At 53.0% G+C, this 16,678-nt stretch overlaps 7 protein-coding genes across 7 annotated transcripts; 1 reads left to right on the top strand and 6 right to left on the bottom strand.

Annotated features, from left to right (window-relative positions):
* Positions 1-135: 135 nt before the first annotated feature.
* On the bottom strand, positions 136-2,091 carry J4E87_006449 (uncharacterized protein; the record flags this gene model as incomplete). The annotated part of the gene is made up of 3 exons (XM_049378054.1): positions 136-1,462; positions 1,511-1,862; positions 1,914-2,091. The coding sequence occupies 3 exons, from the start codon at positions 2,089-2,091 to the stop codon at positions 136-138; spliced, it is 1,857 nt and encodes a 618-aa protein (XP_049232246.1).
* Positions 2,092-2,712: 621 nt separating this feature from the next.
* Positions 2,713-3,525, bottom strand: J4E87_006448 (uncharacterized protein; the record flags this gene model as incomplete). Its single annotated transcript, XM_049378053.1, has 2 exons — positions 2,713-3,132; positions 3,184-3,525. 2 exons carry the CDS (start codon positions 3,523-3,525, stop codon positions 2,713-2,715), a joined length of 762 nt encoding a protein of 253 aa, XP_049232245.1.
* Positions 3,526-4,215: 690 nt separating this feature from the next.
* J4E87_006447 (uncharacterized protein) lies at positions 4,216-5,118 on the bottom strand (the record flags this gene model as incomplete). The annotated part of the gene is made up of 2 exons (XM_049378052.1): positions 4,216-4,571; positions 4,629-5,118. 2 exons carry the CDS (start codon positions 5,116-5,118, stop codon positions 4,216-4,218), a joined length of 846 nt encoding a protein of 281 aa, XP_049232244.1.
* Positions 5,119-5,924: 806 nt separating this feature from the next.
* On the bottom strand, positions 5,925-6,642 carry J4E87_006446 (uncharacterized protein; the record flags this gene model as incomplete). Its single annotated transcript, XM_049378051.1, has 2 exons — positions 5,925-6,561; positions 6,635-6,642. The coding sequence occupies 2 exons, from the start codon at positions 6,640-6,642 to the stop codon at positions 5,925-5,927; spliced, it is 645 nt and encodes a 214-aa protein (XP_049232243.1).
* A 909-nt stretch (positions 6,643-7,551) lies between these two features.
* J4E87_006445 (uncharacterized protein) lies at positions 7,552-8,329 on the top strand (the record flags this gene model as incomplete). The annotated part of the gene is made up of 3 exons (XM_049378050.1): positions 7,552-8,133; positions 8,188-8,224; positions 8,304-8,329. The coding sequence occupies 3 exons, from the start codon at positions 7,552-7,554 to the stop codon at positions 8,327-8,329; spliced, it is 645 nt and encodes a 214-aa protein (XP_049232242.1).
* A 474-nt stretch (positions 8,330-8,803) lies between these two features.
* On the bottom strand, positions 8,804-10,255 carry J4E87_006444 (uncharacterized protein; the record flags this gene model as incomplete). Its single annotated transcript, XM_049378049.1, has 1 exon — positions 8,804-10,255. The coding sequence occupies one exon, from the start codon at positions 10,253-10,255 to the stop codon at positions 8,804-8,806; it is 1,452 nt and encodes a 483-aa protein (XP_049232241.1).
* A 1,893-nt stretch (positions 10,256-12,148) lies between these two features.
* J4E87_006443 (uncharacterized protein) lies at positions 12,149-12,660 on the bottom strand (the record flags this gene model as incomplete). Its single annotated transcript, XM_049378048.1, has 2 exons — positions 12,149-12,606; positions 12,654-12,660. 2 exons carry the CDS (start codon positions 12,658-12,660, stop codon positions 12,149-12,151), a joined length of 465 nt encoding a protein of 154 aa, XP_049232240.1.
* Between the last annotated feature and the right edge of the window lie 4,018 nt (positions 12,661-16,678).

Genomic DNA, 16,678 nt, shown 5'->3' with positions numbered 1-16,678 from the left:
CTCGAGTGCGACGACTTTGTCTTCGAAAACCGTCGAACTTGCATTAATCTCTACACGTCGCAGCGCATCGGTGAAAGCAAGACTTAGAGCTCCGGCGTTGATCCTCACTCCCTTGTTCTTCTAGGGCCATCTTGATCAAACTCCTTTGATGATATCCGCAGCCTTCTCCGCAACAGCATACATCGTTGCCTGCAAGTGCGCCGCTGGTATCAACGGAAGAATACTCGCGTCCACCACCCTCAATCCTTCTACACCATAGACTCTCAACTGCGGATCCACACATCCACCCAACTCTTCTGGCATCAGCGCACATGCGCCGCTCGAATGCGCATACGTCGGATCTAAAGCAGCAGCCTTGATGCTCGCGTCAAAGATCTCGTCGTCGGTCTGATATTGTGCGCCCGGCACGGTTTCGACAGGCGCATAGCGCTGCAGCAGGGGTGCGGTGGTCCAATGCTTTCTGTTCCAGCGCACGAGCTCGCCAAGTACTAATTTATCGACTGGGTTCTGGAATGCGTTCCGGACAACGATCGGATTTGCAGATGGGTGCGTGGTGTTAAGGGTCAGCATACCGCGCGAGAGAGGTTTCTGCACTGCGGTAGTTGCCCGACCCCAGGGTTGGATCGGGTATTCCCCTGTAGCCGCATCGTCGGAAAGGTAATGCTCGATGAGAATCTTGCGCTGTGCCATGAATCCCTTCAGCAAGGTATCGATCTTCGAATAGCGTTGTGGTAGGTAGGTGGTGGCATCTTGCTCAGAGATGAGGGCGGTTATGTCGGCGTACTTGTCCGAGAAATCCTTGAATGCGAGAAAGAGTGCGGCATTGCCGCGTCCAAAGGTCCATGGACCCGTACGGTTAGCTTCGTACAACTCGGCAGCTGTGGCGTTGAAGACTGGATCAGGTATTGTGACAAGCATGTCGGGATTGGGAATGGACTGGTTCGAGAGGTTGAAGCGCATGTACAAGGCTTGATGATCCTGGAAGTTCGAGCCAACAGCCGGAAGGTCTTTCTTCACAGCAATCCCAGCAGCAGACAGTTCATCCTTTGGACCGATGCCTGACAGCATGAGCAGATGCGGTGTAAACACGCCTCCGGCTGCAAGTATGACTTCTTTCTTCGCAAAGACAGATGCCTTCAAGGATTCGGCGTTCGATGTATACTTGACGCCGCTTGCTACGAGCGTAGTGCTGTTTTTGAACAAGATCTCATCGACGTGGGTATTGGTCATAAGATGCAAGTTGCTTCTTGTTTGAACTGGATCGTAGTAGGCTCTGCGAGCATGGCTCCGCTGCTTGGTGGAATTGTCAATGGAATTCGGCGTCCAGAACGTTCCGATGGGTCTAGTGAGACCTTCGGGTGAGTGAGGGATGTCGGTTCTGGATACGAACGATCCCATGATGTCGACGTAGTCTTCGTATTGGTAGTTGGGTATGGATACTTTGACTGGACCGTCACCGTATCTATTCGTGGTTAGTTACCGTACAGTTGAAATCGACATGAGCACGTACGCGTTGGCATCGAAGGTCATGTTGAAGTGCTGGCGGACTGCCTCCGAAGGGCCATCAAAATGAGTAGACTTTTTGAAGTACTTCGCGAGACCGTCATAGCCCCATCCCGGATTTCCTAGCTGCTCCCATGCATCGTAGTCTGCATCGGAACCTCTATCCCACTGCATCCCGTTGACTACTGAGCCACCGCCAACAACATTGCCTACATGCACCATCCAAGTCTTGTTCTTCATGAAAGGTTCTGGAGCAGAAGTGATGGGATAATAGTTCTCGGCGTTGATGTTGGCAAAGTAAGGCACGCTTGTCGTAGGTCTGTTATCGATGGCGCCATTCTCAATGACCAGAACAGAGACTTGATGCTGTCAGTGATGTAGACCATACTGCTGAGAGGCGTTGTGCTTACCATCTGCATCTTCAGTCAAGCGATTGGCGACTACTAATCCGCTGAGTCCTCCACCCACCACAATATAATCGTAGGTAGTTGACACTGGGGACGTCTGTCGAATGCTCACTGCCGCTGCTGCGGGTGTAGAAAGGGAGCCGATGAGCCCAACAAGGAACGTGTACCTGACTGACAACATTCTCGTGGGTTTCGTGATCTACGCTGTCATGGTGAGAAGATAGTGTCTCGTTCACGGCATTAAGAGACCAGAACCCTTTGCTCGGCACGTCCTTAGGTACCTGTGCCACAGCTGTACATTTACCCATGTCAAAGGTTAGAGCTCTCAATACCCCCGACCCGAGTCCACACGGGGAAGGTGGGATGCTGCAAGTGGGTCATCCCATACAAAAGGTCCCGTAACTTCAAACGAGTCGATGCGTTATTCATTTCGGTTTTATCCTCGATTCGACGGAGTGGTGTTGATCGCGCATCCTTCCGATGCGCGTTCGCGGTGAGCCCCTCTCTGGCGCTTGCCCCGGTGTTGAGCCAATTACGAATGGGCTTTGAGTGGGGCGCCAAGCAGCGGCAGCAGCTTCCGTCGCGTTGCCGAAAACCGATCTTTCGGCAGGTAGTCATTCCTGCCTCAACGTGCGACATCCCAAAGGCTGGCAGAGTATCGTGTCATTGATATCATTCTATTTACCTACGAGCGATCTATCGTTTACTCCGAGATCTCACATTCATTCGCGTTCCAACACGAAAACCCATGTCTTCTTGCTGTTCCCAAATCCCATACGTTCATACGCCGTCTCCAGCTCTCCTACTCCGCCTCCTCCTGCTCCTGCAAGTCCTGTACCCTCCTGTCGGCCTCAGCATCCGCTCCCTTCTTGCTCACAATAGCCTGCGCAATCCACGTGCTGACAAGCACCACCGCGCAGACCAAAGTGGGAATCAACATCCTCCTGCTCGCCTGCGCTTCACTGCAAATCTGTTGACTGTGATCATCATACCCACTAGAAAGCATCTCGAATATACTGCAAGCAGCGAGTTCGCGCGTGCAGTCGAAATACGGGTTGTAGTATGAGTATGCAGCGCTGGGTACGCATGCCTCGCGTTCCAGACGTTTCTTGGTCTCGAAGGTGATGATTGTGGAGGTGAGTGACATGGCGAATGCGGCGAGACCGAAGAAGATCGAGCAGGCTAGTACCCATGGGAAGCGTGAGCCAGCGGTCTTGGGGTTCTGGAGCAGTTGTCAGCAGGGCCTCTAGAGGTTGGAGGTAGTTAGGCATACCTTCTCCTTCATCATCATGAACGCCACCGTCAGCCATCCCACGACTCCGGCAACCAACCCAACACAACCGCTCACCAAGACCCAGATGTCGTTGCTCGTCACATATTGCATGTAGACTTTGTTGAAGTCTCTGTTTCCGGCGTCATACTCCTCCCAGTACGCCCTGCGTGCGGGTGAGCCAACGGGTCCGTAATATGTGTAGCTGCCTTCTGGATAGCTTGCGTCCATCGACTCGCTGTAGTGTGTGACGAGAGCGACCGTTGCAATCGAGAGAGCAAGCAGGGTTGTCGATGCCAGGAGGGAAGTGGCTTGTAAGGCCTTGGAGAGGATTGATGAACTCATGCCTGTATCGTATACAGTAACGTTAGGATGGAAATACGATGGATGACCTGGAAAGGGTAGAGGTCGGGGTGAAAGAATGATTGCGATATAAAGCACAAGGCTGGCAGCCCACGACTACTATATACAACCACGATAAAGCCGGGCGGGGTACACTCCACCGCGCTTTTCCAGTCGCATGCTGGAACGGGACCCGAGTAAGACATGCTTGATCGCACGACTGCGCCTCCGTCAGGCATCCCGCGTCCGACTTCTATGATCTCAAACCGACCGCCAAGCCCGTGCAGCGCATGCGATGAAAGAAGAATGCGCAGACATCGTTCGCACGGATACACTTGGTGCTGCAGTGTATCGGAGCGGAGTCTAGGCAGATCCTGACGTCGTCATAGCGACTACGCCGGGTTGTGGTGTTGTTTCGCCAATGGATCCTGGACCCGAGTTCGCTACCAACGCCACGTACGGTTACTTCGACAACAAAGGACTGATCTGTTCTTTTCGGTGCTCCCGTACTCGGCTCTACGGTCGCTGTTACTTCGCACTGTCTACGTGTCGGGTTGGAGAATTCTGCCTTGGAGTTGACCTCACAACAATGCACATTGCAACCAATACGGTCCGATCCATGGATAAGTATTGCATACCATATTGTTCAGCCTTGCATTCCTTTCCTATTATTCTCTTCATCTCTTATCCACCTCAATACTCATCATCATACCTCTGCTCGTCCCTCCCCTCATCATACGCATTCTCCATATTGTCACCAAACTGCTCCACGCCTTCAGTCATGTTATCCCACTTATTCTCGATATCCTGCGGTATGTCCTCCACAGCCTGAACCTTCTCGCCCGTCCACTCCGCTGCGTTTTCCGGGAAGTCCTCCACGTCCTGGACGCCGTTGTCCCACTTCTGCTCCACGTCGTCGCCAAAGTTCTCGGCGCGTCCGACTTGCTCGCCGGTCCAGCCCGCGGCGTTTTCGGGGAAGTTGCTGACATCGTTGCCGAATTCGTCGACGCCGTTGGATACGTTGGCTTTGGCGCTGTCCCAGCCGTCTTCTGTGAGGGGGTGTTAGAGATGATGTAGGTATGCTGAGTGAGTGGAGGGGTACATGCCGATCTTATCGCTCTCGTGCATCAGCAGTGCTCCGCCTGCAACACCTGCGACACCGGCTGCGGCGTACTTCCAGCCATTACCGCCGCTCTTCTCTTCTTGCTGCTGGCCGCTGCGAGTCGGGTCGTATGCGCTCTGCTGGTATGCACCCTGGTTGCTGTAGCCATCCTGGCCATAGCCATAACCGCCTTGTGGTGGGGGAGCACCGTAGTTGCCCTGTTGTTGCGCGTAGCCGGGTCCGGGGTACTGGAAAGTTCGCTCGCCGTTCTGCTGATTCACGAAGATCCAACGGTTTTCGCGTTGATCCCACTCAGCGTACCATGGTGGTGAGACTGGTGGTGGTTGCTGAGAGTGCTGGGGAGGAGGGTACTGTGAATAACCCTGTTGCTGTTGTTGGGGTGGGTATTGGCCATAGCCTGACTGCTGCTGTTGCTGTTGGTCTTGCTTGCCAGAGCTGGTGAAGTCGGAGATCAATTCGCTGAGGAAACCCATGATGAGTATGCTGTGGATGTCGGATAGAGTGAGAAGTTAGTGGAAGTTGTATGAGGACTGTCAATGTGGATGCAGGCGGGGTGAGGTATTTATTCAATGATCTACCTATGCCCCTCTTACGCATCAATCGGTCCACTACATCTGCAGCTAGATCTGTTCGAGATGGCCCACGATGCGTAACAAATGCGAACGGCCGGACCTTTGAAACGTGGCGCAATCTCGGTGAGGCGGTGAGGCGGTGCCGCTGTCCGGATTCGGTAAGAAGCAGCCACGATGGCCAGCAACTAGAAGTCGCTACAAACATGTCCGCTTCCATTCCATCAAGTTCAATCCTGAGAATCTCAAACGCCAACAAAAACAGCGATTTGGATGAGACGGCCGGCACTCGTTCACAGGATGTCAAGCTTCTTTAAGCTTTACTTGGCACGCGGATGGTCCCTCCCGGATGGGCTAGGCTTTGACAGCCCCACTTAAGCGATGATCTTGAGGCGCAGTTCAGGGGCATTTTAATGACGCGACGCGTTGCACTGCGCCACCCGGCCGAGATGATGAAGAGCAGACTGCGAGTCCAATGCTACAATACTCAGCTACGCAGGGATACATCTTTGTTGAACGCTTTAACCAATCATTGAAGGACGCAACTGAACATTTTCAAGGTTGCCTCCTGCAACCTTCAGTCTATGAGCGAACAAGGCTCAAAAGGCTACGTTGGCCGAGGGTTCATCCATGAGTTTGGCTTCGAATGTAAAAACGTAGATTTCGCGCGCTCGTTCAGTTTTACCCTTCCATTACATGCCGCTACAGATCTAGTCGGATATCTCGTAGAATCCCTCATCAGATGCCCCGCCAGACTCCTCGCCAGCTTCTTCGCCAGCTTCTTCGCCAGCTTCCTCGCCAGCTTCTTCGTCTGGTTCAAGCCCCAGTACCCAGTCAGTGTTTCGATGCCAAGCGCCCTCTCTCTGGAACGGCCAATCCTTGCACCACCGCGGAAAGCCGTCACGCCAGAAGATATAATACGGTCCGAAGTTGTAGACAATCTCTAGGCTCTCTCCCGGCTCTGCACTTCTCTTTCTGCTAGTCCAATACTCAAAGTATTCGATAATACTGGCGGGCAGTTGCTGGCCACTGAGTTCGAGATACACGAGCTTCGGTGGCCATGGTGCCTGTTCGAGCGTCTTTCTCTTCAGGATGTTCGGTCGATCGGGAGTGGTGGTCAGAGTGATTGTTCGTATATTATCGCATTCCAGCAATGCTGAAAGCGTGAGGTCAGAGACTCTGGGTGCACCATCGATGCGCACATGCTTCAACTTCGGTAGCGCTCTAATCATGGCCGCAACCACCTCGTCCGTGATGTCTATAGCCTTCTTACGCGATGGGTCGCCTAGGTATATCGACCAGATCGATCTTCGGAACTCCCATGGAGCTTCGGTGATTCTTTTTATCCTACGGCTGTTGTAGGTAGTACGTCAGCAGAACGTAGATGGAACGCTATGAGGTAGATGACCAACTTATAAACATTAACATCGCGATGGATATACACCATCGCCTTCCGCACCTGATTGAATGTTTCCGGTCTCCAGTCTTCCGCTGAGCGTATGATCACTGAGAAATACGGGTCCTCAATGCCATGCCAGCCTATTGGCTTTTCGGGATCGAGTCGTCGCCGTTGCTCGTTGACGTAGAAGTTACCTTCGTGGTCACACCCGTCCCAGAAAGCTAGCGGCCACTTGCGCTCTCGTGGATATTGCGCGTGGTTAATCCATGTAACATTCTCGACCTTCTTTGGGTACCCGCGGACCCAATCCCCGGACTTTTCTTGCTGCGACATGGTTTGGCTGAAAGTGGTGTGAGGAGAGACGGAAGCTACAGCACATGGGCATGATGGGCAAGCGAGCTGCGGCCAATGGCGGTGTAGCCGATCGACACGCGACATTATGGCCACGTGACCACGCGTCTTCGACCACGCCATTATCCCAAAGCGACAACAAACAACCTCAAAACAACTCGACGCGCTGATCAGACGCACCTAGAATTTACACAATGGTCTGGAAATCGACATTGCAACCTTAAGAAATCCTTCATCATGTTACCGTCCAAAGTCAGCGCGAGGACGGAATGTATGACCACCACGCGGCATTCCACAGCCACCAAGGGCGGGCCTTGCTGAGCAGTTCTCAATACGACAACAGATAAAACACACGCCAGCAGCCATGAGCAAGTTTTGGAGAAAAGCGCGCGACCCTCTGACGTGTTTCGTCGCCTTCACCTTGACTTTGGTCGGCCTACTTCGCCGCAGACTCTTACTATACCTATAGCCAGTCGTTTGTTATATCGCAATCTCTCTCAAAAGTCTTCTCCTCAACAATTTATTCTCCGCATTCCTTACACTGCTCTCTTGATCAATTCCCTACCCCTACACACTACCGGCTCATCATGAAGCTCCCCGCGATCTTCCTCCTTGCTCTCATAGGCTTCGTCGAGATCGCCTCAGGCGCCGCTATCACTGGTGTTTCCGACGATCTCACCGGATCTGCCGTCACCGGAGACTGTCACAACGGCGACGAGAAGTGCTCCATCCTCCCGATCATCCTCCTCGGCCGCCACTCCATCAAGCGCTGCATCAACCACAACTGGGTCGACCACGAGATCTGCAACGCCGGGGTTATCTGTATCGCAGACCCTTCACCTCACTGTACCCTCGCTACCATCAACGGTGAGATCGCTGACAAAGACAAGACCTCTGCTGTCGCCGCCAACGAGATTTCATCCAGACAACAGGTCTGTCTTGAAGGGACTCTGCAGTGCGCTTACCTCGACCCGATCAAGCGGCACATCATTCAACGCTGCTATGGCCGCAAGTGGGTTAACACCAAGGTCTGCGAAGCCACCGAGACCTGTATCGGCGGTGACGCGCCCCAGTGCGTCGCTCAGACCGTTCTGGCTCGCGACGAAGACGTCGACGAGAACATCGACGAAGACGTCAACGAGAACACTGACGAAGACAACATCGACGCCGTAAGTCCCTCATCCATCTTTTACATCCCAATACCCGTATACTAACACCCCCAGGACCTCGCCCACAAGTCCGACCTCCCCTGCACAAAATGTAAGAGGATGCGCGATGATTGCTTCAGAGTGGGTCAAGCCCACCACTCCCCACTCCCAGCGCCCTCTACTCCTCGCAGTGACTAACATCGCCGTAGAACCATAAGTGCAGAACAAGCTACTGCCGCCACGAATGCCTCAACAGGATGAAGAGGTATCTTGTTGAAGACGGTCGACATGGACGGTATCGCGGTACTTGTCAGGACTACTGCCCGCAGTTGTGTCGGTGATACGGAAGCGTGGGCTTCGGTCGGTTTTGCAGTTGCGTGGCGATGAGCATACCGTTGATATGAAGGGTTCGATGATTGGTCTTAGGATTGAGGGTTGAAAACGATGGTATGGATGAAGCAGACGCATATCGTAGTATAGCTAGTTCATGCCACGTAATGCGTAAAGACTCGGCTTATCATCCGTCTCTTCATTGGTTGTTTTAACATCTTCATAGTGACGCGGAATGATACCTCTGCTACACATATCCGTTACACACAAACAAGATCTCAAGCACCCTTACGACGTATGATGCACGAAACAGCCCTCTCATTAACAACCCACTCGCGCCAACTTTTCTGGGGTATCTAACCTAATCAAAAACCACCTTCTTCCCAGCCGCAGGCCCCTTACCCCCAAGATCAATCTTCAACTTCTTACTCTCCTTCGCCAACTTCGCTGCCTGCCAACTAGGATGCAACTCACCCTTATCATCCCTCTTAACACCCAGCCCCATCTTCCTATCTTTCTTATCATCCTTTCTGCCCAACGGCTCCGCATTACTTCCACTCTGCTGCACACCCCGACCACCGAGCGGCTTGCCCCTTCTTTGTCGCTTGTCGTCACCAGCAACGGCGCCGCGTTTGGGATCGAATTTCACATTCTGCTGTTGCTTCTCGAGATGTTTGGCTTTGGCGCCGAATTTCGCTTCGGCGATCTTTTGGCGCGCGCGTTGGCCGCGTCGGTTCTTGCGCGGTGCGTTGTCTGCGTCTAGGTCTGAGGCTTCGGATTCGGAGCCGGAGAAGTAGGCGGCGTGGCTGAGGGCGGGGAGGAAGGCGGAGGAGGTGGGCTTTTCGAGGGCGGCTTTGGTTTTGGTCTTTTTGGTGGGAACGGTGGCTTCGGAGGAGGAAGAGTCTGAATCTGAATCGGCGGACTCGTCGGAGGCAGGGGCTACTGATCGCGAGATGGCTACGGTGTCGCTGTTCTCTTCTTCGTCGTCGCTAGTGTCGTCTGGTTGTGCGACTTCCTCCGCTTCGTCCTCGCTGGCAGCTTCCAGATCGGCGTCAGGGTCGTGTTCGCTCTCGCTGTCTGCGATACTAGGCGGTCGCTCATCGCCGGACACCGAGCCCTCGTCGTCTTCTTCCCCCGAGGACGGCTCAGCTATCCGCGCGCTGAAGGCCATGTACGGGTCGTCTGCCTCGTCGCTCGCGTCCTTCATCTCCACGTCGTTCTTGTCAGCAGCCTTCACCCTTTGCGCCTTCCTCGCCATCTTTTCTTCCTTGTGCTTCTTCATCTCCTCCGTCGTGTATTCCTTAACGATCTCCTCCACCTTTTCATTGTCCTTGGCTTTGTCCACCCCAAGTATGCCCTTCAGGTCCTCGATAACCTGATCCACGGCCTTCTTCACCTGCACGACTTTGAACATTCTCGCGGTGACATTCAGTGTGCTGGTGTCCTTGCTTCCTTCTCTGATGCCGGAGATGTATTCCTGTAATGGCTCTGCATCCTTCAAGCTTTTGACTCGTGACAAAGTTTTGCGCAAATGCTGATCGCCCAGCTGCTCCAAGTTGAGCGCCTTGAGGACATTGTACTCGGCGTTCAATCGGAACACTGCCTCTTTTTGGCCCTTCTTGGTCGCATACTTCTTTCTGCGACTGTACTTCTGGCGCTCGAGCTGTGAAGCGTGGCGCAGAGCTTGGAGCAGCGGTTTTTGCGCATCTTCGAGGCGCTTCTGGCAGTACTTGGCTTGTTTCGCGGGGTTCATTATCACGGGAGGAGGGAGGTTCCCGGAGGCGGCGGTCGTCTCGCGCTTTCGTTTCGGCATCGTGGGCGTTGTTTGGCGGTGTTGCTGGTGTTGTTGGTGTCGGACTGCTGGTGGAAATTTTGGAGATGGGCGCGGCCTAATCGATAAGCCCGCGGCCAGACCTTCCCCATGTGGCCGCCCACCGCCGCACCAACCTTCCTTCACTCTCACTCTTTCACGTCTTGTCACTGTCATCACACCACGTGTCAGGCACTTCTTCCTGATATATTGCGATGATTTCAAAGAATTATACTAAGATGCATCGTGCAAATACAGCTCATCAGATTAGCTGACGCGCTTAGTGCGCCTTCCGATTCCATCACCCCTCCCTCCTCCCCTTCCTTCCATATCCATCTCAGATTCTGTCGTCATCATCTTCTCCTTCGCGTCTGCTGCTGATTGTAGAACCGCGTCTCTGGCATCCACGGGTGCTGAGGCGGTCCACTGTCAGGCGCACCTCCGCCCCGTCCGCCATCAGGAACAGCGGGTTCAGCATCAGCATACTCGCTTCGGCCCTGCCCTCGTGGCCGATCACCAAACTCGGACTGCCCTCCTTGCTGCAGATGAGGATCCGCCTCTCCGGGTTGTGGGCCGCGGGCGTTGTTCATAGCGGGCATCTGGTGGAACTCGGGTTGCTGCTGCTGCTGCTGTGGCGGCGGCGGCGGCGGTGGTTGAGGATCGCCCTGACCTTGACCCCGGCCCTGAACCCCCGGACCTCGAGCTGGTGGTGCTTGGTTCGGTGGATTTTGGGCACGCTGCGGGGCAGGAACGTCGCCATTGTTGCCCCTATTGTTATTATTGCCAACGGGTACGAAGCCTGGCGGACCGCCGGCCAGGTTGTCTGTCTCATGGTCAGCTCTTTCCTATCGGTTCTGCTTACTACATGGCAGATTGTACGATTTGGCATTCCTATCATCTCTTCGCGCGGCCTTGAGTGTCTGGCTCTCTGGTCTATTTGATGAGTTCGCCGACTGTTGCTCCATTCTTCCCAGATTGATGGGACATGCTTGCGTACCCAAAACTTCTTCGTTCGTGCCATCGTTCTTGGTGAGAATGCTTTGGGTATAGGAAGAAAGAAACATCCATTACGATCTTATACTGAGGGATAGTGACTGCTGAGAGAGCATGGAAGAGGAAGTACTGATCCAACACTGGATGCGGAAACGTTTCACGAAATGCCACTTACCACGTCGTCCTGACCCGTTGCGGTATCGTCGCCGAGCAGCACCATTTCGATAACCACCATGGCTCTCATCGCTATCGTAGCCGTCATCGTACGCGTTCCTTCTGCGTCTTGGTTCTTCGTATCCAGGATATCCTCCATATGTAGGATACCCTCCATATGCAGGGTATCCACCGTATCCACCGTATGCAGAATATGAACCTGCTTATTTAGCAGTGAACTAATAGGCTATTCTGAATACCTTACCGAAGTCAATGGGAGGCGGTGTCCTACTTCCCCCGAAGAGTCGTTTGAAGAAGCCCATGCTGTTGACACTATGGACACAGGAATTCGATGATACACAGAAGACGCACTAGTGGGATGTCGAAGCTGGCGTCAATAGGAAGAGTCCTTGTTCAGTATCGTCGATGAGTGGAAGAAGAGTGCTTTGGCACAGAGAAGCGCAGTGGCACTATATGGACCACGGCTGAAACGGTGAAGATGCGGCAAGCTTCAAATATCCTACTAACAATCACAGTTCTCCGTGACATCCTATCCATAGACGATACCCGTGATATAATGGAAACCAGCACAATCCACTCTACGCCAAACGCCTCCGAAATTGAACTGTATTCCGCGAACAACAAAACACAACGCCGCAGAATCCACGATCGCCCATGATAATAACAAGATGCCGAAAATGCCAGCACTCAAGGTCCTTCCGCCTACCCTCGCGCACCAAGCTGTAGCGTTTAGCCAATCTTCTTGCCCGATAAATAGTAGTCCTTGGTCTTGAACACCGGTTTGATCGCGAATGTTGATCTTTCGTCGGATTTGTTCGCTGGAGGCTTGAACGTCTTCTGGCGAACGAAGTCGGGCTTCTGCTCGGCTTCTTGTTTGCGCTTGTCTTCGTTTTGGCCAGTGTAGCTTTCGGTAGCCTGCGAAGCTGCATTTTCCTGTGTAGGCTTTTTCTTCTTGTGGACGACTAGGCTGTGTGTCTTGGTCTTCTTTGTAACGACTTTAGGGCGAACTTGGTATCCTTTCCCGGTATTGACGTTGTAGGTCACGAGGTGTCCCTTCTCTGATTCCGGCTTCATATATGCGGTTACCATCGTGGTGATGTTCACGAGGGATTTCTTTGATGGATGTATCTGGATCTTGACAGATAGTGTAGGGCGAGCAATCGTTTCCCGGAATGGCAGATATCGACCTAGTGGTTGTGGGAGGTGGTTTAGCGAAGGAACAAGGCACGCCAACGTGGCATTTATAGATATAGATGTGTGAGTTCTGCGCCCTTCGCATACTGTACTTGATCTTGGGCATTCCAGAACCAGCGTTTGATTTGGATCCCATTGACCGTACTGGCAGGCTATGCGATGTACTTCGTTCAAAAGATTCACGGTCAGGACGTCCACGTTCATTGAGTTGGTGTGACATCGAGGGCGACAACTACGCAAATGATTGACCTCAACCAGACTTCCATCTTCACGATTGAGTCACATACACAGCAATGTTCATCGGTACGAAGGTGGTCAGTCGGTCAGTATGCGCTCCACCTCCCCACAACACATGCTGACCTCTTGGAAAGCGAGGTGCTCGAGCAGCCTTTTGAAGTATAATGGCAAGACTTGGTTCATTGTACATGAAACGAAAATCACTGTATGACTAACACCAATTGACTCATAAGCCGGTCTTGCGTAACCCATACGCTGACAAGTCTACCCGGCCATAGATTCTACACTTTCCTTTACCTCAACATCTCTAGATGATCCAGCACCCGTCTTCCAACTCATCCATGCTCTATGAAGTCGCACTACAATACACCATATCTCCTACGCTAGCTCCAACCTCAGCCTCCATTACCCCATCCCGGACAACATCGACCAGAACCATCGTGCCACCGCTTAAGCACATACAAACATTCGCCTCTCTCTCATAACTCCGCGTCTCGATACCTTGCCTTCCGGTGGGACTTCCCGACGGGTTGTGGGTCTCTCTCGTGAGCCTCATCCCATCCCTTAGGAAAGTGCCAGCCTTGCTTCCGCTCTTCGTGCTCCCGAGCCAGGTTTGAATAAGGTGCAGGTTGAGGCTCAGATGTCATGTACTGCGACGAATACGGTTCATTCGTGGCTGGATAGTATGGTGGAGCGGTCGGCTGAGGATGTGTATATTGCAGGTCTGGGTATGGCTGGCGCGTATACTGCTGGGATTGATATTGCGGATGTCCGTATGGATAGCCGTAAGCACCGTGAGCTGTCGGCGGTTGCGGTTGAAAATACTGCTGTTGCTGAGGGTAAGGCTGCGCATACTGCGGTGGAAACGACTGTGGATACGTCTGCTGGTAATCCTGTGGGTATTGCCGTCGATGCTGCTGCTGTTGCTGAAACTGCTGATTCTTGTTATTATGATGCGACCGCTGACCTTTCTTCCCAGACGCCTGTTCTGCTTCACTATCCGATGGGTCTGGGCGCATTACAGGCAATCCAGCGGCAGTAGAAACCGAAACGACGCTCATTGCGGAGCTCTTCTTGCGCCTGGTTGACCGGCGGCGATTGTCACCTTTTGAAGCTTCGGCAGTATGAAGGGCATTGTCGTGGAACGCTACCAGCGCATTGTCTTTGCCTGGTCGGAGTGCTCGGATGGTTTCAGTGCTTGATACCGAGCTACTCCGATGCGTGGAAGCAGAGCTGCTACGTTCGGAGCGAGCTCGACTTTTGGTTCTATCGTCTTCATGTTCCTCGTAAGTCACTATCACCTCTACTGATTCATGCTGAGCACTTCCAGTGCGAGATGTAGTACTTCGACCGCGATCCTCTCGAGACGCCTTTCGGCTATCTATAGAACTGCTTGCTTTATTTGAGGCTCGCATTGAAGTTGGCTCGCGTCCGCTACTAGACTCATGGTCATCTATTTCGACATGGCTTCTGGCTTTCGAAGCGGTGCTGTCGCCTCGCTTACTCCGACTAGATGGTTTGATACTCGAGGCTCGCTTCGAGGCCGACTTGCTTTGGATGCTCGGCCCGTAGTCGTCCTCGTGTATACGACTTCTGGCCTTCGAAGCGGTGCTGGTATTTCGCTCGTTGCGACCCGATTTGATACTGCTCCTAGTGCTTGCAGCTATACTCGGGGCTCGTTTGGAAACTGGGGCAGCATACTCTTCGTCGCGGTGGATGACATTTGGTCTGCGGCTCCTCGCACTGCTTTCTACTTCGCTTGGACCGCAGCTGATTACAGACTTGTCGTACTCTTTGTCGGCGCGGAGTCGAGCGGTACTGACAATACTGCTGGTATGTTCGCTTCGAATGCTTGGTGCTACGCTAGCCGTTCGCGACGATGGAGCTCGAGAAGATGGAGCTCGTGAAGATTGAGGTTGTAGGGACGGTGCTCGCGAAGGATCCCGGGAGTGTCTCTCTTGCAAGTATTCCGACGATTCTTTTCTGACGCTAACGCCGCTCGGCGCGATACTAGAACTCCTAGATGCAGGCGTAGGTAATACACGAAGGTCCTCCCATGCTGTATTTCGGGCAACACTAGCGACACTCGGAGAACGAGACGGCTGCAAATTGTGTATCACGCTTGAAGCAGTTGACGCAGGAAAAAGCGGGTGCTGGTCCGATATCGTACTTGATGTGACGGTCACAACGCTTGGGGCGCGATACGTTAGAAGTCTTGACTCCGACGCGGGTGCCGTGCTTCCAGGTACCCTGCTTTGAGTGGCGCAAGAGCTATCTCGGGACGGGGGCAAAGACGGGTATATCTCGGATACCTTGCTGAGAGTGGCATCTACAGCACTCGGTGCGCGAGAGCTATCTCTTGACGGAAGCACAGCCGGGTGCCTCCTCGGGGCCGTACTCGGAGCTACACTTGCAACGCTTGGGGTGCGAGAGCCATTCGAATTTTGGGACGGTGATGGTACATCTTGCGGAGGATGTGAATGACGGACTGGAGGTACGGTATTTTGCACGGCACTGCTGGTGCTCACATAACTCTTAGCGTCGTTGATCATGCTCCCGGGGTAGGTGCTATGAGTACTATGAGCGACGCTCTGGGTGTGCGATGGAGTCGTGAGATTCAGTCTTGTGGGTCCTTGAGTTTGAGCGCCACTGACGGGCCTCACAGCATGTTGACTGTAAGCTACGATCCCGGGTAAGGGTCGTGAGTAGGTCGTCCTTTGGATATGGCTTGGTGCCGCACTTGCTGAACTCGCGCTTCGTGCATGTACGGCAGGTGAAAGCAGTGGGGCAACTGATGCCGGTATACTAGACGTAGATGGACTTAGTTCGCGACTCTCTGCTTTAGAACCTTTCGTTCTGTCGTTGTGGAAGTCTTCAGGTTTCTTGACGCGAAGCTTTCTGCGTTCAGTGCCTTTTTCTTCGTCGCGGATCCATTTACTTTCTTTTTTGTCTATATGGGTCGCGGAGAAGCTCATTTTTAACTTGCGGGGAGTTTGTGCATCAAAGAATTTTTCGGATTCAGATTATCAGAAAGACAGCATGCTGGACAGCGATCGAGAAAGCAAGGTGTCCCACGGCATATTTGAATGAGCTTCATGTGAATCGTCACCCTTGACTATATGCAAGTCATGGAGTCCTAAACCGTCTTCACTTATTGTGTCAATGGAGAATTTGACAGCATCGATATCTTAGTGAGTAACGCAAGACTCACGGGTGACAGAGGCGACGCGTGAATCACACTACGTACTTGGTATGAGTAACAACCACGAGAGTTCTTTGCGCATAGGTCGAACTTGATTTAGCTACGTCTCCTACCGTCATTCATCACCAGTCTTGCTACTACCTGTCGCCAACAAGTGACACGGTGCATTGATATCATCAAGTCTCATTTAAACTTTGGCAGCAGAGCTCAAGGGGGCATGCAAAATTCGACATTGCAGATATCCATGTTTAAGGTATACTTTGGAATATATAGATCGACAGCATAAGATCCTGTCTTCTAGAATACAACCACCAAGAATTCCGTCAAGTTCAATCTGCGCCTGGGTTCCCCTTCCAGCTCGGAGAGACATTTATAATGTTGTACCAGCCCTCGCGCTGGGGATAAAGACGCTCTCTAGTCGGACCGTACTTCGGAATCCCATTTCTGCCTATTTTGGCACCGGTCATGGTCTCCTCCTTTGCTTCTCTCCAGCGTGCAGCGCCTCCTCTGGGGAATGAAGCCTCGGGTGAAGTATCCTCGTTGCTATAGCCTCCGTGGAACTCTGCATCGTACCCATCGTACTCCTGGTGCCTCCCATAGCCATGAGCGGATGAGGCGTGACTTGC

This window comes from Alternaria ethzedia (genome assembly GCF_023757985.1).
Source record: "Alternaria ethzedia strain BMP 0044 chromosome Unknown scaffold_15, whole genome shotgun sequence".
NCBI lineage: Eukaryota > Fungi > Ascomycota > Dothideomycetes > Pleosporales > Pleosporaceae > Alternaria > Alternaria ethzedia.
Note: the sequence above shows the minus strand (reverse complement) of the source record. Positions and strands in the feature narration are given on the sequence as shown.